This window comes from Sus scrofa, chromosome 1 (assembly GCF_000003025.6).
Source record: "Sus scrofa isolate TJ Tabasco breed Duroc chromosome 1, Sscrofa11.1, whole genome shotgun sequence".
In the NCBI taxonomy this organism is placed as follows: Eukaryota; Metazoa; Chordata; class Mammalia; order Artiodactyla; family Suidae; genus Sus; species Sus scrofa.
Genome location: NC_010443.5, coordinates 271,048,713 through 271,075,375, shown reverse-complemented (window position 1 = coordinate 271,075,375; position 26,663 = coordinate 271,048,713). Strand labels below are relative to the sequence as shown.

General features: G+C 55.8%; 1 protein-coding gene across 1 annotated transcript in view; it reads right to left on the bottom strand.

Annotated features, from left to right (window-relative positions):
- Nucleotides 4,153–26,663, bottom strand: part of LAMC3 (laminin subunit gamma 3) — a 66,801-nt gene continuing 44,290 nt past the window's right edge. The window contains 15 exon segments of the mRNA XM_003353687.5: nucleotides 4,153–5,656; nucleotides 8,754–8,853; nucleotides 8,942–9,088; nucleotides 9,982–10,181; nucleotides 12,532–12,634; nucleotides 15,476–15,625; nucleotides 16,645–16,792; nucleotides 17,984–18,118; nucleotides 20,555–20,631; nucleotides 21,534–21,592; nucleotides 21,595–21,738; nucleotides 23,012–23,153; nucleotides 24,482–24,660; nucleotides 25,249–25,391; nucleotides 26,031–26,184. Of these exon segments, the coding sequence (XP_003353735.4) occupies nucleotides 5,406–5,656; nucleotides 8,754–8,853; nucleotides 8,942–9,088; nucleotides 9,982–10,181; nucleotides 12,532–12,634; nucleotides 15,476–15,625; nucleotides 16,645–16,792; nucleotides 17,984–18,118; nucleotides 20,555–20,631; nucleotides 21,534–21,592; nucleotides 21,595–21,738; nucleotides 23,012–23,153; nucleotides 24,482–24,660; nucleotides 25,249–25,391; nucleotides 26,031–26,184 (2,132 nt within the window). The 3' untranslated portion in view covers nucleotides 4,153–5,405.

Sequence of the window (26,663 nt, the reverse complement as noted above, 5' to 3'; positions counted from 1 at the left end):
GGACCGAGGGGCGGAGGGATGGCGCGGGCGGCCGGACACTCCCGGCCCGCCTCCCCCCCCTCCCCTCCCCTCCCCGCCCCGCCGCCAGCATCAAAGCAGCTATTATGCGGGATGCCGAGCCCGCCGGCCGGCCCCTCTGCTGGAGGACGCGGAAAATGCACAGCGCAGGGGCCGCCCGTGAGCACCTCCCTCCGCTCCTCCCGGGACCTCGACCAGTCCTTTCCCGCCGCGCCGGGCCGCGGTTTCCCCCAAAACAGAACCGGGGCGATCTTAGTATGCCCTTCATCGGGCGGCTGTAAAGATCAAACGCAGACCGCGGCTGCACGGGGTAAAGCTCTTACCCAACCGGGGCTGTAAAGTTACTACGGTCTTCTAGAAGGGAGGCCTGTGTTCCCAGCCTCTATTCTTAACTCTTGAAAGAAAGATATAAAAACTTTCAGATATAAAAATATGAAGGAAATGCGTAATGACAAACTGCAGCAAGAGTATCAGTGACACTTGAAATCAGAATGAGTTAGCGCTTCGTTAATAAAACGTACTTAAGTCCTCACTGAACGCCAGGCACTTGGCCTGATCAACACAGGTTATATGCGCTACATCATTGAGTTTTCAAAACTCTGTGACACTGGACTCAGCATTTGCGCTTCACAGAAGAGAACAGTCAGAAAGTTGAAGCCTGTACAGCAGAAATTGACAGAACATTGCAAGTCAACTATACTTTAATTAAAAAAAAATTAAAGAGGAATTTCTGCTGTGTGGCTCAGTGGTAACAAATCTGACTAGTATCCATGAGGATGCTGGTTCGATCCCTGGCCTCACTCAGTGGGTTTAGGATCCCTCGTTGCGGCTGCTGCGACGTAGGCCAGCAACTACAGCTCCACTTCGCCCCCTGGTCTGGGAACTTCCATATGCCCTAAAAAAGACAAAAAAAGGACAAAAAAGAAAGTTGACTTCCCATTGTGGCACAGTGGAAATGAACCCAACTAGTTTCCAGGAGGATGCAGGTTGAATCCCTAGCCTCACTCCGTGGGGATCCGGCACTGCTGTCAGCTGTGGTGTAGCTCGCAGATGCAGCTCGGATCCTGCGTTGCTGTGGCTGTGGTGTAGGCCAGCTGCTGTAGCTCTGATTTGACCCCTGGCCTGGGAACTTACATATGCCTCAGGTGCAGCCCTAAAAAGGAGAAAAAAAAAGAAAGTCGAAGCCTGGAACACAGGTCCTCTGGGATGATAAACCAAGACTCTAACGCCTGGAAGAGTGGGGTTCTGGGTGCAGGAACTGGGGACTTGTCCAAAGTGGGACCTATCTGAGAATGAGAGGCGGCCTCCTAGCAATTACGCCAGGGTCACAGACACAGACAGGGACTATCCCAGGCAAGGAGGAGCACCTTGTCACCAGTCATATCCCCTCCCCCCAACCCACCCACAAGTACACTGAGCGTGTCCCTGGGGATGGGATGCAGGAAGTCCCCTTCCCACAGGCTTGCCTCTGATTGACGGGAATCTTGGGACCAGATGGTTCTCTTTTCTTCTGTAGCTGCCGCTGGGGAAGGAGGTGGCTGGGCTGTCCCAAGGGAGAGGGCTACACAGAATGGGACAGCCAAGGTGGACCAAGGCTAGGGCGGCAATTTAGTGGGGTAGGCTCCACCTCCCCAGCCCAGCCAGTTACTCTCCAGAGGTCCGTTCACCCCTACCTAGGGTTTGGATATGGCCAAGCTGTGTGACCTTGGGCAAAGCACTTGACCTGTCTGAGCCTCAGTCTCCTTGTCTGCAGAATGGAGGAAACAAGGGCTTCTCAGCCAGCACGGGCTGTTACAACTTTTATTACCGTGAGGGTGATTTAGGCAGATAGGAGTTACAACTGATAGCTAATGCTCCATCAGGAGGTGTTGGTGGGGTGCTGACTTAGAACAGGGCTCCCATAATGCACTTCCTGGTCCAGGCTCAGGACTGTTGCCCTGGTCCATTGGGCTGGGTGGTCCCCGTCAGTGGTTCTGCAAGGCAGAGGCCACCCCACCTTCCATTGCTCAGCTGCTGGGCTGCATTGCTAGCCAGATGTTCAGCAGCTGCCACAGCCCCACCTCTGGGGCCAGAGAGTGGCTCTCCACACACCAGGCGTGACTGGACTGCTTGAGTCACGAGACATCAGGTCTGCGGCACGTCACCTCGGAACAGCGAGGGAGCCTGTTCTCCACCCGTTGGGGATGCTGGGACTGGGCTCGGCTGAGCCCCACAATGGCCCGAGCAGATAAAGGTTTAGTGCCAAGAGCAGGCATCAGAATAGCTGCGTGCCTCTGATGGCAGAGAAGCTGGGTGGCAGGCAAGAGGGGGCTGGGGACATCAGAGCCTGTCCCAGAGGTCTCCAAAGGACCCCGGTCTCCTTGTCAGGGCTCACACCAGACATGAGTCATCAAACTCCCTGTAGAAAAAAAAAAAGGGAGTTCCTGTCGTGGCGCAGTGGTTAACGAATCCGACTAGGAGTCATGAGGTTTCGGGTTCGGTCCCTGCCCTTGCTCAGTGGGTTAACGATCCGGCGTTGCTGTGCGCTGTGGTGTAGGTCGCAGACGTGGCTCGGATCCCGCGTTGCTGTGGCTCTGGCGTAGGCCGGTGGCTACAGCTCCGATTAGATCCCTAGCCTGGGAACCTCCATATGCCGCGGGAGCGGCCCAAGAAATAGCAAAAAAAAAAAACAAAAAAAAACTCCCTGTAGAGCAACGCCCACCTGCTTTTGCCTCCCGCCCCCTTGTCCCGAATCTACCAGGTCACTCCCTGGGTCGCTCATATGTACCGTGTCACCCCTACCCCGGCCTTGGTTTTTGGTTTTCTGTGGAGGAGAAACTGCATGCTCTCCTCCAGCGTGTATACATGTGGCCTCGGACCCAGAGACCCTCATTACGCTGAACCGGCGACAGGGGACCTGGCCTGGGCTGGGTTGGTCTGGGAGGCTGGGATCAGGACAGTTTCCTGCTTGAGTCTGCAAGCTTTTGGTCTGATGACCAGTAAACACAGGGGCTGTAGTGGGTCGGGATGGGGTCAGCGGGGTCAGTGGGGGCAGCCTTTCCCACCAAGACCAGCAAAAGCAAACTGCCCTGCAGAGAGAAAAAAAACCAAAGCAAAGGAGAGAGCAGAAGTCGAGACCGAGGGGAGAGGCGGGAGGGAGCGGAGAGGTGAGCCCCCGGCCCCTGGTTGTCTCTGAGGCTTGGCAGCCCTTCCCTCCTCGGGATTCCAGGAGACACTCCAACGTCCTCCCAACAAACTCCCCTTTTCTGCTTAAACCAACACGGGAGGCGGGCAGGCCTTGTGGTCAGGAGCCCTGACGGCACATGCACCATAATCCCGCCCCTGCAACCTGGGTTCCCCGAGTGACCCATGTGGGCCAGGCCCCCACCCTCTTGTCTGGAATGTTCCCTGCCAGCTCCCCACCCTTTGAGGCTTGGCCCAAAGTCCTCCTCCTCCTCCCCATCTCCTCACTAGTGTCCCTCCCTGAGCCTTTTTGCACCGCTGGATGCTGATTTTTTTTTTTTTTTTTTTTTTGGTCTTTTTAGGGCCACACCCATGGCATAGGGAGGTTCCCAGGCTAGGGGTCTAATCGGAGCTACAGCTGCCAGCCACAGCCACAGCCACGCAGGATCCAAGCTGCGTCTGCAACCTACACCACAGCTCACAGGCAACACTGGATCCCCAACCCACTGAGCGAGGCCAGGGATCGAACCTGCATGTTTATGGATACTAGTTGGAGTCGTTACTGCTGAGCCACGATGGGAAGTCCCTTAAGTTCCTTTCCTGCCTCGGTGTCTCCAGCCTGAGCCAGAAATCAGCTGAGGATGTCCCTGTAGCCCACCCCTCAAACTCCCTGAGCCCCAAGACTTTGCCGAATAAGCCCCCTGGAGCAGAGAGGGGAGCAGAGAGGAGAGCAGACACTTGGGTCGCAGGACCCCAGCAGGGTCCCCAATGGGAGGACACTGACGAAGCCGGTGAACCCAGATTTGCCACCTTCCTACTGCCCTTCATGGGCCAAGTGGAATCAATGCACGTTCTGCCACTGACTCACTGGGTGCTGGGTGGGGGCACCCACAAGACAGGGTGGTGAGTCTGCACCCATAGCCAGGGCTCGGGCTGCCAACCAGCACGGGAGGACCAAAGGCACACCAGCCAGCCAGTAAAGGGATCTTTTATTTCCATGTTAAACGGAATTGGTCTCTGCCACCCCATCCCCCTGCTGGGGGCCAGAAGAGCCGTGGGAAGGGGCTGGGCCCCCCAGGCACCCATCCTCCCGCTGCCAAAGCCTGCGGTCTGCTGGAAGAGGGCCCAGGAAAGTGGATGAGTGCCAGGAGGCGTGCCGGGCATTCTGGGTGGAGGCCAGCAGGGGGGATTCCCCAGTGTGACCGGCTAGAAAGGCAGCCAGGCCTCCACGCCCAGCAGGGCCTCCCTTGTGGCAGGTGGGGCCAGGGGCTGCAGGGCCAGTTTGGGAAGCATCGATCGGTCAAAGGCCAACCAGGGCTGGCGGGGTCACAAAACAAAGATCCAAGGGACCTATGTGAGCCCCTTGACCCAGTCTCCTGCAGGCCACGAGGCCCAGCTTTCTGGACAGGCTGTAGGCTGAGAGGACCACCGGGCCCAGGACAGCAGATTCCCTTAGTGAGTCGGGCCCAGTCCCAGGATGCTGAGAAGGTAGGATTCCGCAAAGCCAAACACACCCCCGCAGGGGTGGCCTTGCCCTGGCCGGCCTGGCAGGCTACACCACGGCCCCAGGAGTCCTGGTCTGTTTCCTCTGCTGAAAAGCCACCAAGATCTCGCGTCTTTGGATCTGCCTGGTCTCTAGGCTGGGCAGACACTGGGTGTCTATGGCGGGTGTCAGGTGTGGCGGCTGTAGGACAGTGGGCCGGTCTGGCACTGGGGACTGTGGCTGTTGCCGAACCTACCCTGGATCTCTGCCGAGGGGCCCCCTCAGCCTCCCAGGGACCAACCCTGCCTGGGTCCCCGCTTTTGCGGGCAAATGGCTGGGTCAGTGTCACAGGGCATTTAAGAGAACATAACATCCCCAGCATCCAGAGAGGGCACAACACACACGGATGGGCTTGTCCACTTGTGCACTGCACACATGGGCGTGTGTCCACATGTACCTGTGTACATGTTACTGAGCCCAGGGAGTGCCTGTGTGTGTGTGTGTGTGTGTATGGGGTAGGAGTGCACACTGATGGGGGCTGCACACAGCAGCCCCCCTGGATGAGCTGCGAATATACTACTCCTGCCACTATGGAGGGGATGTGGGCACAGACTCGAAGGGCATGTGAGTATTCACACAGGACGGGGTACACGGCAGTGGGCTCTGGGGAGGGGGCCTGCCTGGTGCATCTGTGGGGGTGTGCACACCCTAGGCCGGGTGTGCCGCGGGGTCCAGGCCGCCCTCACTGCCAGCTGGCACAGCTCTCAGGCAGGCTGTGCAGAATGGCCTCCAGATTCTGCTTGTCAGCGCGGATCTCCGCAAGGTCGCTCTCGAAGCTCTGGATCTGCAGCTCCTGCTGCTCGGACTCCTGCTCCAAGAGCCTCAGCTTCCCCTGCAGGGCCCCTGGCGGGCCCAGCCGCAGCTTCAGATGCTCCAGGGCCCGCTGAGTCTCGTTCAGGGCCTGGGTTGGGGCTTGATGGGTGTCCAGCGACCCTGCCAAGGGGCACAGAGAGCCTCAGGGTGGGCCATTCCCTTGCGTCCCCCCAGGAGCCTGTTCGGCCCCCATCCCTAGAGACCCTTCCCAGTCCAAACCTTCCAGGATTCCCACTGCCCACGATCTGCCAGGAAGGCAATGGACCAAGAGGGCAGCGTGATGAGGCAGGTGAGGGCCTGGCCTGGGCACCTGCGGGCTTAGGTGCAGGCCTGGAATTTCCCCCCTGGGTGGCACCAGGCAACAGTTAATTTTTGGTGTTGGTATCGCTACCACCGTTAAAAAAAAAAAAAAAAAAGTTTGAGTCCTGAGCCCCAGTTTCGTCATCTACCAAACAGTGTGTGTGTGAGATGACACAATGTCTGCTGCTCCGGCATGCTGGGTCAGTTCCCTACCCGCACACACGCTCGCCGCACCTGTGGGCTGGGATGCGGGGACCCCAGGGTGAAGAGAAAGGTACTGTAGGCTGTACCTCTAGGCTTGGGAAGCCAACAGGGGGGTATCTAGTCCCCGCTGGCACAGATTAGCTCTGTATCTTGGGGTGAAGGACTTCCTAGAGCCTCTCCAAGTGTCAAACGAGGAGACGGGGCCTCAGACGCACAAATGAACTCAGTGACGGTGGCCTGGAATTCACAGGCTGCCTCCCTTACCCGGCCCTTGTCACCTTGTCATTAAGTTGACATTCAATAGGAAGACCGCTGAGCCAGGTGGGAGGGTCGTGAGGACAGGAAAACAAATCCTAAATGGCTTCTAATCCCACAGGATCCCACTGGGCCCCTGGGCTCCCCATGACCCTGGGTGTGCTGGGCAGTGAGGGCCTGATGGAGGTCAGGCAGCTCTCGGAGCTGAGTCGGGGACAGGAAGAGGCAGAGGGAGGCTGAGTCCTGCTGCCAGGCAGGTCCTGCTGCCAGCAAAGACCTCGAGAGGCCCCAGTGTCCACAGGAAAAGTCCACACAGCCTGGCCTTTGAGGAGGTTACAGCCTCCCCTCCCCCTACCTGCCCCGCTGGGTCTCCCGGGTGTCACTCCTGCACCCCCGGGTCAAGCACAGCGCCAGCCCAAATGAATGAATGACACCAACAACAGCAGCTGGAGTGGTTTGCCCACGTAGAGCCTTTGTTTCATGCTGAGTGTTGTGTCTGGTGCTCTGAGTTCTTGCGGGTATAGACCCATGGCTATAAGGGGGCATGCTCTGAATGGGTCAGACCTGAGCCTGACCCACAGCCTCCCCCTTGACTGGCTGTGGGACCCCGGGCATCATTTAAATTCTCTGTGCCTCAGTTTCCTCATCTGCAAAATAGCAGAAGAAGGATCCCTGCCTCCAAAGTTAGATAAGATCGGGTGTGGGGGGAGTTCCTGCTGTGGCTCGGCGGGTTAAGAGCGCGACACGGTGTCTGTGAGGATTCGGGTTCAATTCCTGGCCTCACTCAGTGGGTTAAGGATTGGGCTTTGCTGTGGTGTAGGTCGCAGGCACAGCTCTGATCCAGCGTGGCTGTGGCTGTGGCATAGGCCGGCAGCTGCAGCTCCTATTGGACCCCTAACCTGGAAACTTCCATATGCCGCGGGTGTGGCCCTAAAAAGCAGATAAATGAATCAAGACCCTGTGCGTGAATAGAATAGTGGGGGCCTAGCGTGCAGGTGCAACACATGACATCGTGATTCTTCCCGGATTTCCCGAGAGTGACGACTGACGAGGCACAGGCTATTACCTGGATGGACCACGGGGACTTTTTGCACCAGGTGAGATAAGCCCGTCACCAAGGAACACGCACTGTATGATTCCCCTTAGATGAGGGGCCCGCAGGACCAAATTCATAGAGACACAAGGTGGAAGAGGGGTTGCCAGGGGCCGGGCGGGGCAGGGGGTGGTGGTGGATGGGGAGCCAGTGTCTGACGGGGACATGGTTTCATCCTGGGAGGATGAACAGTTCTGGAGACGACGGGGGTGATGGCTGCACATAAGATTGTACTTACTGCCACTGAACCGTACACTGAAAAATGGTCCAAATGGCAAATTCCACGTTTCCTGTATCTTAACTTTTACAAAATGCGTGATGCTCGCTTTAGCCTAACTGCTCTGAAACTGTCCCCTCATCCTTGCTCTGAGGGCTCTGCGTCCCGGATGCTGATCCCTTCATGATTTACCAACTCTCGTTACATGCAGCACAGTGGGACAAGCGCTCTCTAAATTACCCCACTGTGGAGTTCCCGCTGTGGCACAGTGGGTTAAGGACCTGGCAGAGGATGCAGCTGTGGCTCAGATTCAGTCCCTGGTCTGGGAACTTCCATGTGCCGTGAGTGCAGCCCAAAAGTTATAAAATAGGAGTTCTCATCGTGGTCCAGTGGTTAATGAATCTGACTAGGAACCATGAGGTTGCAGGTTTAATCCCTGGCCTTGCTCAGTGGGTTAAGGATCTGGTGTTGCTGTGAGCTGTGGTGTAGGTCGAAGACGCGGCTCAGATCCCACATTGCTGTGGCTCTGGCGTGGGCCGGCGGCTACAGCTCCAATTGGACCCCTAGCCTGGGAACCTCCATATGCCATGGGAGTGGCCCTAGAAAAGGCAAAAAGACAATAAAATAAAATAAAATAAAATTTTAAAAAGTTATAAAATAAAGTAATAAATAAATCGCCCCCACTGTTACGTCCATTTCACAGTCGGGGGGACTGAGGCTCAGAGAGGTGGAGTGACTTTCCCAAGGGCTCACAGCCAAGGACGGAACGTGCCAGACTTGAATCTCAGCCTATCTGATTCCAAACCAGCCCTGGACCCTTGACCCCACGCTTGCTTCTGTAATGTTCTCTCTCCTCTGAAGCCCTCGACCGCGGAGGGCGGCCCCGCTGATCTGGTACCTACAGGCGCTGGTGGGGACTGTTCTGTCTCTCCCCCCTCCACCTGACAAGGAGCCCCAGAGGCACAAGGTGACCCTGCTCCTGGACACCAGCCCTGTCGCGCACAGGGGGACCTGGAGAAAAGGATGATGCTTGGGACGGATCCTAAGGCTGGGGATGGGGGGACCCGCGGACACGAGAGAGAAGCTTCCCCAGGACTGGGCCTCACAGGAAGATGCCAGGGACTCACGAGGCCTTGGGGTCTCCTTACCCAGCCTGGCGAGCAGCTCCGACAAGGCCTTGACGTCCTTCTCCAGGGAGGTCCGAGATTTCCGGATCTGCCGCTCCATCTCGCCCAGCCCGGCGCCCACCTTTTGCGGGGAGGAGAGGAGAAGCCTGAGCAGCTCCCAGCTGGCTCCCGGGCCAGGGGGAACGGGGCGGGGGTCTTGGCACACGCACCTGCTCGGCTGCCTCCAGCTCCTGCCTGCGCGCTTCAGAGGCCAGCACCTGCCGGGAGGCCCGTCGGAGGGTCGCCTGCGTCTGGCTGGAGAGCTGGCCAGCCCGGCGGAGCTCCTGCTTTCCCTCCCTCAGCAAGGCCTTGGTGAGCTGCAGGGTGGGCGGCAGCAGCAGGGAGAGGAGCATGAGTGGAGTGAGTGGGGGTAGGGGCGTCTATGGCAATAATGCCAAGTGGTCATCGCTGCAGGCACCAGATCATTGGTTCATTCATTTGTTCAACAAATACAAGTGCTGGTCCAGGGCAGATCTCTGGACACTCTCCCCAGAGGTCAGATTCCAACTCTTTTACAGATGGGGAAACAGAGGCACAGAGGAGGAGGTGGACAAAACCAAAACAGCAGGACCAGGGAGTTCCCTGGTGGCCCAGTGGGTTAAGTATCCAGTATTGTCACTGCCGTGGCTTGGGTCACTGCTGTGGTGTAGGTTCGATCCCTGGCTGGGGAATTTCCGTATGCTGAGGGCCCAGCCAAAAAGAAAAAAAAAAAGCAGGGCCAGAAACCAAACCTGGGGACACCTACTTCAAATCCAGCCCTTTCTCTAGGCAGGTGTAAAGGCAGTTTCCCTGGGGCCCGAGCAACAAAGCCAGGGAGGCGCTGGGGAGACACGCTTTGATGCAAACTTGGCCCCAATCAAATAAGGAAAGCCTAGAGATTCGGGAGTGAAGCCAAATGGACCAGGATGAGTCCTGGTTATGTGACTTAAGTTACTGACCCAGGTCCCGCCTCAGCACGCTCACCTGTCCCACAGGCACAGCATGACACCTAGTTCATGAGGGATCAAGAGGCCCATCCACACGAAGCTCCAGAGCTCAAAGCCGGGGACCCACTGAGCCCTTAGGAAGTGCAGGGAGTTCAGCATTGCACACAGAAGGGGGCCGATTTCTAGGGACAAGGTTCACCCTAGGCAGGGCGGCTCCGCTATGACACTGCCACCCCAGGCCCAGAAGGCAGGGATGCCCCTGGAGTCGCATCCGTGGCCCTGACCTTGGCACTGTCCTTGGCCAACAGCTCGGCTTCCCTGCTCTTCTTCTTGGCGCTGGAGGAGACAGATGCCGCATTTCCCAGCATCCTCTCTGCCAGCCTGGTCTTCTTTTTCGAGGCTGCGAGGAGCCTGTCCTGGACGATGCCTGCCTTCCTCCTCAGTGCGGCCTGGTCCCTGGGCTGAGGAAACCTCGGCTTCATTCCTGTAAAGCGGCCGAGGCTGTGTCAGGAGGGCTGGGCTCACGCTGGATAGCCCATCGGGTGGGCGGCCCCTGCCAGATGCCTGGCCAGCCCCAGACCCTTGGACGGTGTGAGCAGAGGTTCGAGATGCACGAGGTCTGTGTGTGACCCTCTCAGGCTCACCCAGGAAAATGCGAGTGAGACACACTGCCGGCGACTGGAAAGAGTCGGGTTATATTAGGATACTTGCTGAAGTCAGAGACTTACGTGGTGGCCAACGCCCGGGCCGGGGAGAGGTGGCGGACCACAGACAGGACAAAGATCCATTCAGGTCTTTGGTTCCATGTGGCACCCAATCCGAAAAAGGCTTGAGGCAGCTTTACCCTGACAGACCAGGAGCTGCACCACCAGGAGTTCCCCTGCTGGCTCAGCAGTTAATGAATCGACTCGCGTCCAGAAGGACCCAGGTTTGATCTCTGGCCTCGCTCAGTGGGTTAAGGATCTGGCGTTGCTGTGAGCTGTAGTGTAGGTTGCAGATGCGGCTCGGATCCTGTGTGGCTGTGGCTGTGGCGTAGGCCGGCAGCTATAGATCCAATTGGACCCCTGTCCTGTGAAGCTGCATATGCTGCAGGTGCAGCCCTAAAAAGACAAAAAAAAAAAAAAAAAAAAAAGAAAAAAGAACTTCACCTTTAAAATGAAAAACCACGGAGTTCCCGTCGTAGCCCAGTGGTTAACGAATCTGACTAGGAACCATGAGGTTGCAGGTTCGATCCCTGGCCTTGCTCCGTGGGTTAATGATCCGGCGTTGCTGTGAGCTGTGGCGTAGGTCGCAGATGCGGCTCAGATCCTGCGTTGCTGTGGCTCTGGTGTAGACTGGTAGCTACCGCTCTGATTAGACCCCTGGCCTGGGAACTTCCATATGCCACGGGAGCAGCCCTAGAAAAGGTAAAAAGGCAAATTAATTAATTAAAAAAATGAAAAACCAAGAACCATATGTAACTGGAGGGATGAGGAAGAGAAAGAAGAGCCAGAATATTAGCCTAATGACAGTGCAGGTACCAAATGCTCTATTTACCTTTCAGCCTCCCAGCAGCCAAGACAAAAAAGGAAGTTCTACAGCTCACAGAGGGTTTATCATCAACTAAGAAGTAGTTTCTGGAGTTCCCATGTGGCTCAGTGGGTTCAGGATCTGGCATCATCACAGCTGTGGCACGAGTCCAGTCCCTGGCCTGGGAGCTTCCGCATGCCACAGGTGTGGCCCAAAAAACCCACAAAGAGTAGCTTCCCTCTATAAACAAAGAGAGACTTTTTCCTTTCCTTTTGGATGAAAGTCCAAGAGAAACTTATCCTAAGGAGTACTGATTATAGTAGACAAATCACAAAATTTTTTTTGGCTGCATGTTTAGCACACCTAAGTTCCGGGACCAGGGATTGAACCCATGCCACAGCAGAGACCTGAGCCACAACAGTGACAATGCCAGCTCCTTAACCCGCTAAGCCACCAGGGAGCTCCAAAGTCAAATTTTAAAAAGAATCAAACCTTCTAATTTTCAGGGATATAATACTATATAATACTGTTCCATGAGGATAATCCAAAATTTAGATCTACTTTGCTTCCTGTACACAAAATTGGTGTTTCTTAAAGTGCCTGCTGTGGAGTCCTAATTGTACAGGGTGTCAATAAATGCTAGGGGAAAATGCCGATTAAGTTTATATAAAGTGAACCCCATTCCTTTATTGCAGGACTTCTCAGAGCCTTTAATATCCTAAGGTGTGCACTGCAAGGCCTCAGGGGGATCTAGAGCACTTGACGTTTCCTAAATTTGTTTGAACACAAACCCTCTCTTGGCAGAGCAATTACAGACTGTTCCACGTTTCATCAGCAAAATATTCTTTCTTGGTCAAAACATCTGTAAAATGGGGGGACTTGGCCTCATTTTCCTAAAGCTCAAGAGACCTGGACTGGCATCAACCCACCCCCCTTCTAAAGAGAAACTACATCACTGCCCATAGCCCCAAACGCACATTGGAGCAGGGCAGCCATATCCGTACCAGGTGATCAGACCCCCAGCCAGAGGGGCCTAGGTCAGGGGTGAGAGTGATGGAATCAGAGTCTCTTCCCACCTGGTGCTCAGGGGCTCTGCAGGTGGTCTGATGATGGATGCCACGTGGACAAGAACCTGGTGAGTATATGTGGGATGGGTGAGACAAACAGCCACAGGAGAGGCAGAGGGAATGGTCCCCTTGGCATATGCCCACATAACCAGACTTCTGCCCCTGTAGCCAAGCCTGCTCTGGCTGAGGCCTGAGTTCAGGTGTCTGTCATGGGCATCTGTGCATCCTCGAGCCTAGGGTTAAACAGGACACACATACCTTCCAGGTCGGCCAGCAGAGTCCTGGCTCCTGTGACAGTCACTGTGGCAGCCTGGACGGAGGAGGAAGCCCGGGTCAGGGCAGCTCTGGCTTCCTGGTGCAGCTGGAGAGAAAAGAGAGAGGCTGGGCAGGTGGTGCTGGAGGTGTGCTCAGCAGAATCGGGTCAGGCGAGGAGTTCCCATCATGGCTCAGCAGAAATGAACCTGACAGCATCCATGAGGACGCAGGTTTGATCCCTGGTCTTGCTCAGTGAGTTAAGGACCTGATGTTGCCGTGAGCTGTGGTGTAGGTTGCCAACCCAGCTCAGATCTGGTGTGGCTGTGGCAGCAACGGAGGCCATTGGCTACAGCTCCAATTCAACCCCTAGCCTGGGAACCTCCATGTGCTGCAAAACCAAAACAAAACAACAACAACAAAAAATCGGGTCAGCTGAGCACCAAACCCACTTGTTTAGGGCCCCAAAACATCCCCAAAACTCTGACACTGAGTTATGCTGTTTATCAGGAACACCTGATTTGTTTTAGTCTACCAATACTAAACCCTGAATATCTCTCCCAAGAAGTTACCTGCCCCACAAAAGCTCAGAGGAAAACTGGATCATAAGAATGAAAGGAGGAGTTCCCGTCGTGGCGCAGTGGTTAACGAACCCGATTAGGAACCATGAGGTTGCGGGTTCAGTCCCTGCCCTTGCTCAGTGGGTTAACGATCCGGCGTTGCCATGAGCTGTGGTGTAGGCTGCAGACGCGGCTCGGATCCCGCGTTGCTGTGGCTCTGGCGTAGGCCGGTGGCTACAGCTCCGATTCGACCCCTAGCCTGGGAACCTCCATATGCCGCGGGAGCGGCCCAAGAAATAGCAACAACAACAACAACGACAAAAAGACAAAAAAAGACAAAAAAAAAAAAAAAGAATGAAAGGAAAGATGGACAACTGAAACCCTTTTCAGAATACTGCTGTGTCTCCCCCGCCAGAGAATGTAAAATAGGGAATCTTTTTTTTGTTTTAATTTTTGGTCTTCTTGCAGCATATTAGAAGTTCCCCGGCTGCAGCGGCAGGCCTACACCACAGCCACAGCAACACCAGATCTGAGCTGCATCTGTGACCTACACCACAGCTCACAGTATTGCCAGATCCTTCACCCACTGAGTGAGGTCAAGAACTGAACCCAAGTCCTCATGGATCCCAGTTGGGTTTGTTACCACTGAGCCACAATGGGAATTCTCACGAATCTGTTTATTATACAACTTTTACTCACAGAAAATTAGTTTCTCCCCACTACCACTAAATAAATCTGCACACTTAAAGAATATGGGTTTTGGGAGTTCCCGTCGTGGCGCAGTGGTTAACGAATCCGACTAGGAACCATGAGGTTGCGGGTTCGGTCCCTGCCCTTGCTCAGTGGGTTGACGATCCGGCATTGCCGTGAGCTGTGGTGTAGGTTGCAGACACGGCTTGGATCCTGCGTTGCTGTGGCTCTGGCATTGGCCGGTGGCTACAGCTCTGATTCGACCCCTAGCCTGGGAACCTCCATATGCCGCAGGAGCAGCCCAAGAGATAGCAAAAAAAAAAAAAAAAAAAAAAAAGAATATGGGTTTGATGAATGAATGGATACACAAAATGTGGTGTATCCACACAGTGGAATATTATTCAGCTGTGAAAAGGAATGAAGTTCTGATATATATACTACAATGTGGATAAACCTTTAAAATATGATAGTAAGTGAAAGGAGCTGGACATAGAAGGTCACATATTGCATGATTCCATTTTTATGAAATGCCCAGAATAAGTAAATCTATAGAGACAGAGAGCAAATGGGTGGCTGCCAGGGGCCGGGGGTGGGAGCAGTGGGGGAGGGAGGAATGGGGAGTGACAACTTGATAGGTAGAAGTTTTCCCTCTGGTGTGATGAGTGTTTGGAACTAGACAGAAGCAGTGGCTGCACAACATTGTGAGTGTGCTAAACACCACCTCAAAATGGCTGATTTTAAAAATTCCCTGGTGTCACTGCTGTGGCTCTACTTACTGCTGTGGCGGGAGTTTGACCCCTGGCCCCTGACCCCTGGCCCCGGGAATTTCCACACGCCTCGGGTGTGGCCAGAAACAAACAAACACACAAACCATAAGGGAAAATCGGATGTAAAGGATATATGGAAATTCTTTGTACTTTTGTGTGTGTGTGTCTTTTTAGGGCTGCACCCGAGGCACATGGAAGTTCCCGGGCGAGGGGTCAAATTGGAGCTGTAGCTGCCGGCCTACACCACAGCCACAGCAACGCCAGATCTGAGCCATGTCTGCAACCTACACCACAGCTCACAGCAACGCTGGATCCTTAACCTAGTGAGCAAGGCCGGGGATTGAACTTGTGGCCTTACGGAGACTAGTCGGGAGTTTGTTACCATGGAGCCACACTGGGAACGCCTCTTTGTACTTTCTTTGCAAGCTTTTTCTAAGTATAAAATTATTTCCAGATGAAAAATTAAAAAAAAAAACTTTAAGAGATCTTTATACTTTAATAGGTTGGGAACCACTGAATTGGGCTAAATTTACCCCACGATAATTGAATTCCCCAAGGATTTCGCATTGGCTTCCCTTCTGGGCTGCAAACGCCCAACTGGTATTTAGTGCTGCAGCTAAAACAACTGGCAAGTGAGCTAGTGAATGAATAAGAGCGAATGAAGGAGACGCCTCCCAGCAGTAATCAATACTGAACAGGGGGCGGGGTGGGCGGGGCCCTGGCGGCTGCTGGTGCTGTCTGTCTGTCTGTCTGCCCATCCTGCCTCCTCTCACCCCTTTCCTCCGCCCTTCTCAGGACATCAGGATCTCCTGCCTAGGCACAGGTTGACACAGGGTCTCTGGAGTTGGGGGGAGCCATTGGACAGATGGACAGAAGGACGTCTGGTCTTTGCCCCGCCCTCCTCCAGGTACAGCCTCAAGGACCAGAGCCCACCTGCAAGAGGGGCTCCACCTGGTGCAGCACGGCCTGGGCGGTGGCCTGGAGGGTCTGTGCAGCCTCGGTGACCCTGCGCTCTCTCGATGTGACCGTCTTCTCCAGGGCCTGCACCTTCTGGCCCAGGGCCTCGGCCCGGGACTTCTGAGGCTGCAAAGAGATGAGGGGGCTCAGGTGAGGCCTGACAGGGCAGGGCCGAGGGCAGGTCCTCCGTTGGGTGGGAGAAGCCCCAGGGGTAGGGATGCAGGGGAGGGCTCCTGTGCACCCCAAGAACTGGTCGCTTGAGGCTCGGGTTCCAGCCCCAGAAATTTCCAGAAGCACGGCCTCAGGCAACTCAGCTAACCTCCCTGACCTCAGCTCACAGTCCCTTAGCTGAAACCTTGGGGCCAGAAGTCCTCCTGAATGCAGAATTTTCCAGACTTTAGAGAACAGCGCTGTCTGGGTACTGCGTCCTCAGTGGTACCTCGGGCAGTGCCAGGGCCAAGCATATGGCCACCTGCATTTTCCTTTCTACACGCAACAATAGGAGAATCTGAGCAAGCAGCCCGGGGCGCGGGTCCTGGACAGACTGGGCCCCAGAGGCACTTTTGTAAATGTGGCCTTTTTTTTAATTTTTTTATTTTTTTAAGCTCAGCTCTGGAGTTGTGGGAGTTCAGGATTACTGAGAAGACAAGATGAGCTGATGTACCCAGAGGTGATGGCACAGGGTGAGAGGCGAGAGTGGGGGGTGGGGCTGACAATTTACATTACTCCCAAATCCCCTCTGGGCCCCTCCTGGATGCCGCCTTAAAATGACCTAATGAGTGAGCTCCACCTGCCAGACAGTAACAGAGGTACAAGGATGGAAAGTCCTTGGCCAAGGTCACAGAGCTGGAGTGGCGGAGCTGGGATTTGGGCCCATGTCCTTCTGGTGTCACTGCCAATGCCACTATGATGGAGAAGAGGCCTTGGTCTTGGTAGTATTATTATTATTATAATCAACAACAAAGGTTGGCTGAGCTCGGCCTCTGTGCCCGGCAGGCGCTCTGCAGTCTCGGACGTGGATTACTTTTCATCAAATGCTGTGGTTAAAAACAAGCCACATCATCCACCTCTGCCTGGGCCGCACTGGTTCCCCAGCTGCCACATTGTCCCCGACCCCCACCCCACGCGAGGACAGCTCAACCCACCCGTGGCACAGGGGCAGCCGGCGAGGCCAGGCGCAGGGCTGCGTCTTCACCGACTTGCTGCACAGCGGCCAGCACCCTCTCAGCTCCAGGCAGCGCCTCTGCCACGGCCACGCCCAGCGCCTTCTGGGCCGCCTGTACCTCCTGGTACCTGGGAGGAGAGAAAGGCAGGATGGCCCAGGAGCTGGTGCCGGCCGTCCCTCCCCATCGCTGTTCCGGACCCCCACTGGAGCCCCCCAATTTTTGAAGGCCTCTGGCAACTTCCCAGGCACAGCCAGCCCCCGCCCCGTGGAGTCAGTACCCAGCAGCTGGCCTCGGAAACTGGCTGCTACTCAGCAGCTTTCTCATAAACAGAAAGGCAGCCGAGGAGAAGGCGGCCTTCTTCCTTCTTCATTCACTTAATTCAATCCCGCTTTTCTGAAGGGGCTCCCCTTGGTTTCCACTCAAGAATCGTATGTTCTGCAAATGTTTGGCTCCTCTGCATGAATCATGAGGAGGAAAATGCCTGGTGTCGGGGAAGGGATAGCAGCCTGGAGCCCTGATGCCCTTGGGTGACCTTGGACATGAAGCTCTCCAGGTAAACGGAGACGCGTGCGCTGCAGGATTGCTCTCAAGTGCTGAAGTCAATGAACTAGAACAGCCTTCCCGCCCCCCATCCAGCTGTCCACAACTGCCCCCCCGCCCACTGCTCCCGCCACCACAGGCACTGCCGGGGTGGAACCCCGCCCCCCGCCAGGGTCCTTCCCACCCCTCACCCCTCTCCAGAGAGCCAGCCCAGCACCCCTGCCTGTGGGGGGGCATCAGGTGAGTCTTCAGGACTGGCCGCCTGACCCAAGCCGACCAATCAGACTGCCTCATCTCGAGGTCCACTTGGGCTCGGCGAGACGGAGGTGGGTCTCCATCCGCCCTCCAACTGAGCTGGACGCAAGGGGGCCACTCAGAGCAGAGAAGCAGAAGCCAAGAGGAAAGCTGGTGTCTGAGAGGAGCTGCGCCAGGGGCCTGGTGGCGGGTGGGGGCGGGAGGGGGGGCGGGGGTGAGGGTGCTAAGGGCTGGGGAAGCAGCGGGGGAAGAGGGCGCTGGGGGGCTGGGGTGGGCAGAGAGGTGCTGATCTGGGCCCTCCTGTTCACGTTCTTGTCTCTTCTCCCCAGAGACTGAGCTGCACCCTCCAAGCATGAGTAGGTTCCTATAACTCATCACAGAGCAGGCCCAAGACCCCTGCATCCCACCTCGCCCCCGTCAGGACTCAGGAAGGAAGTCGGTTCTGGAACCAGGGGCCTCTGGCCAGGCCCTGTCTGCTCCAGGAAGCCAACCCAAGCTCCCACCCACACCTGGGAGATCTCACCTGTCCTCCAGCTCCCGCTGGGCCTCCAGGGCCGTTCTGCCCTCCACCAGACTCCAGAGAAGCGCGTAGCTGGCGTTGGAGGCGAGCAGGGCCCTCCGGGCAGCGGCCTCAACCTTGGCGGTGGTGTCTCTGCGACTAGACAGACATGCTCGTCTGACCATCGCCAGGCGCTCACACGGAAGGGGGCCTAGGCCCCAGCCCCTACCCCCCCAGTTCACGGGGACCAGAGGCCTTTCTCCTTCTGCCTGACTCACGGGGAACTGATGGGGACGGGGCCAGGCCCCTGTCCGGGTTGTTCAGGGCTCATGCCTGCTGTCCTGGCATAACGATTAATAGGTCCTTTATCACACACAAAATCTCAGTTTGGACAATCAATTACACAGTCACTCTACTAAAGAAAGGACAGAAGAGAGTGGTCAAGACCGGCTGGGTTTGAATCCAGGCTCTGTCTCTTCCACCCTGCGTCCTTAAGCAAGTCACGTCACTTCCCTGGGCCTGTTTTCTCATCTGGAAAATGGCCCTACAGTCCCCAGACCCAGCTGAAAGGACAATCTGCTTCAGATCTCATGTTTAGGGTCTTAGGCTGCTGCTTCTTCTTTGGGGGGTTTGCTTTTTAGGGCCGCACCCGCAGCATATGGAGGTTCCCAGGCTATGGGTCGAATTGGAGCTGTAGCCGCGTCTGCGACCGACACCACAGCTCATGGCAACACCAGATCCTTAAGCCACTGAGCCAGGCCAGGGATCGAACCCACAATCTCACGGTTCCTAGTCGGATTTGTTTCTGCTGCTCCTAGGCTTCTTCTTAAAGGCAGTAAATGAAACAACCCAAATGTCTATCAGTGAGTGAATGGATAAACAAAACGTGGCATACTTGTACAGTGGAATGTTATTTGGTTGTAATAGAAAAAAGAATGAAGTACTGACATATAATACGATACAGATGAATCTTAAAAAGATTACGCTAGTGAAAGAAACCAGATACAAAAGACTACATCGGACATGACTCATTGATATGAAGTGTCCGGATGGGCCAAGCTGTAGAGACAGAAAGCCGATTAGTGGTTAGTGCCTGGGGCTGAGGATGGTGAGGAGTGATGCCTCGTGAAGACAGCACTTGTTTCTGGGGTGAGGAAGCTGCCCTAAGATTGACTGTGGGTCAAAAAACGGGCAGAAGATCTCAACAGACAGTTCTCCAAAGAAGACATACAGATGGCCAAAAAACACATGAAAAGATGTTCCGCATCACTCAGTATTAGAGAAACACAAATCAAAACCACCATGAGGTACCACCTTACAGCAGCCAGAACGGCCATCATCCAAAAGTCTACAAACAAGAAGAGCTGGAGAGGGTGTGGAGACAAAGGAACCCTATGACGCTGTTGGTGGGATTGTAAATTGGTGCAACCCCTGTGGAAAGCAGGATGGAGATTCCTCAGAAAACTAAACATAGAACTGCCATTTGCTCCAGCAACCCCACTCCTGGGCATCTATCCAGAGAAAACCATGACTCGCAAAGACACATGTACTCCGATGTTCACTGCAGCACTATTTGCAATAGCCAAGACATGGAAACAACCTAAATGTCCATTGACAGAGGAGTGGATCCAGAAGATGTGGTACATATACACAATGGAATATTACTCAGCCATCAAAAAGAATGAAATACCAGTATTTTTAGCAACATGGATGGACCTCGAAACTATCATGCTAAATGAAGTCAGCCATACAATGAGATACCAACATCAAATGCTTTCCCTGACATGTGGAACCTGAAAAAAGGACAGACGGAACTTCTTTGCAGAACAGATACAGACTCACAGACATTGAAAAACTTATGGTCTCCAGAGGAGACAGTTTGGGGGGTGGGGGGATGTGCCTGGGCTGGGGGATGGAAATCCTGTGAAATCGGATTGTTATGATCATTATACAACTACAAAAAAAGGAAGAAAGAGAGAGAAAGAGAGAAAGAGAGAAAGAGAGAAAGAAAGAAAGAAAGAAAGAAAGAAAGAAAGAAAGAAAGAAAGAAAGAAAGAAAGAAAAAGAAAGAAAGAAAGAAAGAAAGAGAGAAAGAAAGAAAGAAAAGAAAGAAAAGTTTGTAATAATCCATGTGGGAAAACAGAATGGCTGTATTTATCTGTATGACGGATTCCCTGTGCTGTACACCTGAAACCAGTACAACACTGTACGTCAACTATACCCAATAAAATTAAATTTAGAAAAAAGAAAAAAAAGATTGACTGTGGGGCCAGGTGTACCACTCCGTGAATACACCGAAGGCTGCTGAATTGCAGACCTGCCTGGTACGTGAATTCTCTCTGCATCGGGCAGACCCCCATCGTCACCCACCCCCCCACCACCACCACCTCTGGGCTCACGCCGCCCTGGCACAGCTCTCCTTCCCACGAGCTGACATCCCCCCACCCACCAGACAGCTCTGGACTCAACCGATTCCAACTCCTCGGGTGGGGATGCCTGGGGCCTGGCCCGCATCCTAGAAGCTCCCAGAAGGACTGTGCTCCCTTCCTGGTTGTGGACAGGACCGTACCCTGCTCCTGGGCCTGGGGGACTCACCTCCTGGCGAGGGCACGGGCCTCTGTGGCCAGGTGGCTCCAGTTGGTGGGCGGGCTGGGCCCTTCCTGAGGAATCGCCTTTAGAGGAAAGAGGGAAACGGGAGGAAACTGATGGCCCATCCCTGAAGGGCAGGGGTCACATCCAGCTAAATTACTGGGCAGAACTGGGCTGTGCCGCTTATTTTATAAAGGCTCAGAGCTTCGAAGCTGGCACATCCAGAGAGCAGAGCCCCAGAGCTTGGGGGTAAGAGTAATGATACCTCACACCTGCGGGCCAGTCACTGTCTGCTTGGACGATGCCTCGATCTTTGTTTTTTGTTTTTCTTTTTCGGGCTGCACCCACGGCATATGGAAGTTCCCAGGCAAGGGTTCTTTTTTTTTTTTTTTTTTTTGCTATTTCTTGGGCTGCTCCCGCGGCATATGGAGGTTCCCAGGCTAGGGGTCTAATCAGAGCTGTACAGGTCTAATCCGGCCTACACCAGAGCGACAGCAACGTGGGATCCGAGCCGCGTCTGCAACCTACACCACAGCGCACGGCAATGCCGGATCGTCAGCCCACTGAGCAAGCGCAGGGACCGAACCCGCAACCTCATGGTTCCTAGTCGGATTCGTTAACCACTGCGCCACGATGGGAACTCCCAGGCTAGGGTTCTAATCAGAGCTGCAGCCACTAGCCCACACCACAGCCGCACCAGATCCAAAACGCGTCTGTGACCCACACCCACAGTTCATGGCAACGCCAGATCCTTAACCCACTGAGCGAGAACCCGCGTCCTTATGGATACTAGTTAGGTCCACTACTGCTGAGCCGCAGCATGAACTCCTGCCTTGTTCTTTGCAAACATTATCTCACAGAATCAGCAGAGGAGAAACTGTGTGGCCCCATTTCACAGGCAAGAAAACTGAGCTTCCCGAAAGGGGGAGCCATACCCCAGGTTCAGGGGGGAGGGGTCTGACCAGGGAGGGGGTCCCTTGAGTACCAGAGATTTGAGGACAGTGGCTGCATGCAGAATCTCCTCTTCAGAGGACTCCAGCACGCCTCCACGTCTGCCAGCTGGATGCAGGTCTTCTCGGCTCCGGCCTGGGCACAGCGGGCACTCCTGCTCAGTGCCTGCAGCCGCTCCCTGGCAGCCTTCACAGCCTCCTCAAGGCCTGTCACCTGCTCCAGGAAGGCTTCCTGGGCTCCTGCAGAGAGGCCGCAGTCCAGGGGTCACGGAGCAGTCAACACTTCACCATAAAGCGCACACCTTCAAGGGACCCCATCTGCGTTCTTTGCTCCTCCTGGGCACAGCGTGACTCCATCACAGGCCTGAGCACCACCAGCCCATTAAAGGAAAAGCCTCCCCCTTTCACAGATGCAAAGGCTGAGGCCAGGAAAGGGTACAGCATGACCCCAGGTCCCAGACACAGGAAGTCAGTCACAGGTGAAGAACTGGAAGGAAGCCAGGCTTCCCAGGTCCACAATGAACAATTCCTGAGTCTGAGACGGCAGTGAAACCCCCGCCCTGTCCGAGTCAGCTCTGTAATTCAATGCGGTGGTTCCGTGTGGACATTTTATTTATTTATTTATTTATTTATTTGGCTTTTTTGGGCCGCACCTGCGGCATATGGAGGTTCCCAGGCTAGGGGTCAAATCAGAGCTGCAGCTGCTGACCTAGGCCACAGCCACAGCCATGTCAGATCCGAGCCGCGTCTGTGACTTACACCCCAGCTCTCGGCAATGCCAGATCCTTAACCTCCTGAGCCAGGCCAGGGATCGAACCTGCGTCCTCATGGATACTAGTCAGGTTCGTCACCGTTGAACCACAACGGGAATTCCAGGATGGACGTTTTAACTCACAGCATCTGACAGCTAACAGATGCCCAGCTCACAGACGGCTGTCACAGGAATACAGGTCCTTGCGAACATGCAATTTAACAAAATAACCAAGCTGCTTTTTGTGCCTCTACAGTTCAGTGTCCAGGGCCAGATTCCACCTGAACTTCATGACAGCCTTTCTTCTGATTGACCCATTTATCTTCTATGCCGGGGATACAGCGAGATGGTGGGAACTTTACCTGTTCAGCACCTGGGACAGCGCCTGGGTGATTATTTGCTGAGTGATTCAACAAATGAACCCAAGTCCTGTCCTCACTGAGCTTCCAGGGACAGTCCAGGTGGCTGAGGGGGTACAGGGACGGAGGCTCTAGTCGGAGGCTGATATGAATAAAGCTACAAGGTACAACTGGGCGAGGGACCTTGAAAGAGAAGTCCATGGGGTGACAGGACAGTTTTGCAGGAGGAGCTCACTCAAGCTGGGGAGGTCAGACAGGCATTCCCAGCAAGCGGGTTCTCGTAGGGGTGAGCCCACAGCCCGTGAAGCATCCTAAGGCCAGACTGAAGGCCTCCAAAGAGGACCTCTGACCCACCAGCCCCCTCCCGTTGCCTCCCAGTCTCCCCCTCTGCTCTCCCCTGTACCTTGCAGCAGGTGGTGGCCTTGGTAGATATCCCCCCGGGGGGCCTCTCCCTGTAGAATGTCCAGTGGTCCCCAGGGCCTGCCACAGTCGGACCCCTGCAGCCACCCCTCCATCAGGGTCAACCTGGCCTTCAGCTTAGCAGCCTGGAGGGGCCAGGGAAGGAAGAGAGTGTAAGGCAGGTGGCCTGAGGTCCTGCCCGGACACCTCCTCCAGGCTTCAGCCTGGAGCAGAGTGTCCCTCCTCCAGTCCTTCTCTGGGCCTCGAAGCTAAGGACACACCAGCCCTCTGAGAACCAGCTGTGCCCATCCTGTCCTCACGGCTGTCCCTTCCCTTCTCACACCCTCGGCACCTGCTGGCACTCTACTGACTACACCTCTGCCCGACAATGGGAGACCTGGGAAGGGAGGCCCCAGGAGGATTTCCGCTTGTCCTGCTGTATTCCCAGGACGTGACTGAGAGCAGGTGTGCGACACTTGTAGGCTGAGTGAGTATGCTTCGCAAGCCCCCATTCTTTCAGTCACATGAACAACAAATGCATCTATGGAGCACTTGCTGGAAGCCGGGCCCGAGGGACCGCTGGCCACGCACCAGCTCACGTTGACCTTGTAACCACACCCTAAAGAGCAGGGGATACGGGTCCCGAGATGCCTCCTCAAATCCAAAGTCAAAATGCTCTGAAAGCCTGCAAAGCTTTCCATTCCTTAATTGATGGCAAAGTCAGGTTCAAAAACACCCTGAATTTGTTGAGAAAGGAGACGGCTCTGAACAAGGCCACTTGCCGTCTTTATTTACCCCCTTGCTGTGAATGGTCACCTGATTTCTTGCAGATGTGTCAATGGGTCTGACGAGGGGGCTGGCCCAGGCGTTGCCAGGGGTGACGCCTAACAGGCAACATACACCCTCCCATCTTTCTGCAGAAGCATCATTGGGAAAGCTGGCCTCCCTGGTTTCAAGTAAGGGGTTGCAAGCCTGAACTATCTCCATTGTGGAGTAGGAGAGACACAGTGAAGGGCACGTGCCAACTAGTGTGACAGCTGCCGGGGCACGTGCCACCTAGCGGAGGGGGGGGGGAACCCCAGAGGTCATGCTCGCGACCCCTGCATCACACACCTCCCAGATGGAAGCCTACTGCGCCCCAGAACAGGCATCGCCCTCCTCCCCACAAAGGGCCACCTGTGGCCGCAGCCCTCCTGAACCTGCAGTGTGAAACCTCGGCCTGGGTGGTTGGGGAGGACACGCAGTGAGAGCCACTTTTCTCCTGTCCACCCAGGAGCTGCAGCGGGCAGAGGTGAGGGCTGAGTCAGATGGCTGGGGTGGGGGGTGCGGGCACCAGGAGGAGGTGGCCGGTGGCCCCAGGAGGCTGGAGATCTGTGGACAAGTGGGCATTGCCTGGCGCCCAGCACAGAGCTGGCACTTCCTGGGGGTGTGCAATGAACAGAGGTGGAGCGGACCTGGGCAGGGGAGGGCTCACCTCCTCCTTCACCAGCGTGTAGCAGGATGGGCACTGCTGGCAGTACGTGCCACCGGCTGTAGGGAAGAAGTTGTCCTGGCAGCGGTCACACTTGTAGCCCACAAAGCCGGGCCTGCACACACACGTGCTGTTCTCGTGGCACTGGGCCGAGGCGGCGCCCAGCGGGGAGCACCTGCAGGCTGGGGGGCCAGGGCAGATGGCGCTGGATGCCGTGACGGCCACCCCACATCGGCACCCCAGGGCCCCCGCACCCTCACACCTGGCTGCCCCAGACCCCCGTGGGCAGCTCAAGCTCATTCCTGGTCTTCCCGGGAGACTGATTCCGAAGATCAGAGGTGAAGACTGAGAGCCTTGAGTTCTTTCACTGTCCCCGGGATCTGAGGACCAGCCAGGTTGAGGACTGCCACGCAGTCCAACTGTACGGATGAGGAACCTGGGGCCCAGAGAGGAGACCTGATGGCCCCAGGCACACGGGGATACATCCTTAATCCACCGAGCGAGGCCAGGGATCGAACCCGCATCCTCATGGATGCTAGTCGGGTTTGTTACCACTGAACCATGATGGGAACTCCTAGAATAGATTCTTGGCCCCTACCTCATCCTCTGCTCACTCACTCCATGCTTCCACAGCTGCTCTAGAACGTCCTGCCCCAGATCTGATCCTTCGCTCTCCTGCTGCACAGCCATCTTCCCCATGAGTTCTCTTCGCCTAAAACCTCAGGCCCTACCTACTCTCTGGTCACCCGGAAAGGACCCGGCTTCCTTACCGCGGCAGCCTCTGATGGAGAAGCCGAAGAAACCCAGCTGACATCGGTCGCAGGACTGGCCCTCGACGCCTGGACGGCAGGGGCACTGCCCGGTCTTGGGGTGGCACTGGTCCTCCTGGGAGCCCAGTGGGTGGCACTTGCAGCTATGATTAAGGATGGCACTTGGGTCTGGGACAAGCTCTGGGCTATTCCCAGCCCCGCCTCCGCTGGCTAAGACTGGCGAGGGGCCGTCGGCTCACACCCCATCTCTGTGTTGGTACATGTCCAAGAGCTTCCCCCAAACCGTGCCCCGGGAAGCACAGTCCCCCTAAATCCTCCCTCCCCAAAGGCATGGGGACTGTGGCCATCTCGGACTAGACTCTTGGGTTGGAAAGTCACAGTGCAATTAGCTCCTTAAAGACTTGAGAAGTCGGGAGGAAGTAAACCTGCTTGCTCCACTAGGGGGCTCCCTGGAGCCCTCTCGGCGGCTCCCTAAGGCCGCTGTCTAAGCTGCTGCTGTGGTGAAGAGGGCACAGAGTGACAGGGAGACTGAGAAGGGAACCTGAGACCAAAGCAGCCCCTGCCCACCTGGGCAGCCCTTAGGGTTGCTCTTGGCCTGCATCCTGGTGGGCAGGGCCAGGAATTCACCCCCACCCCAGGGACTGTCTCTTTGTCCCCCTTTGGTGCAGGGCACAGTGTATCTGGCAGTGGGCCTGGGATGACAGAGTCCAAGCTTGGCTCCTCTCTGGAGGCTCCCTGGGAGACACAGGAGGGATGGGTACCCACAGCCTCACCCCACCCACCTCCGGCAGCCCCGCCCCGGCTGGAGGTCGTAGAAGCCAGGGCTGCAGTGGCCACAGTCCCGGCCGGTCACGTGAGGCAGACAGGAGCACTGGCCGGTCACCAGGTCGCAAGGTTGCTGCTCACCGACGGAGCCCCCTGGGTTGCAGCTGCAGGCTGGGGGTGGGAGCAGAAAAGGGGGTTGGGGAGCCGGGCAGATCACCTGTTCCGCCTCTGGGGGTCCAGGAGAGGCAGAGAAGATGGGGCGCTACGGAGATGACTCCCATTCAGCTCAGACTCTTGAGCTGTCTCTGAAAAAAAGGCTCATAGAAAATCGAGCCCAAACCCATTTTCGATGTTCTTGGAGAGAGAGCCCAGGATAGCCGTGGTGGCAGATGGCCCTTTTGAGCCTGACCTGAGCCCCCGCAGAGTGGAGAGAGGGCCTGAAGCTCAGTTGGGGGTCACAGGCCAAGCCCTGCACCCACTGTTTGGAGTTCCCTGTCGGGCCCCAGAAAACAAGAGGCTGCAGGTGCAATGCAGAGCAACACTCAGGAGCAAGGGAGTTTGGGGCAAATGCTGCACGTCTCCCTGCAGCACTTCTCGAAGCCTCCCACAAGCTGATGCTCGCTGGGGCCCTTGGAGACAGGACAGGGGGC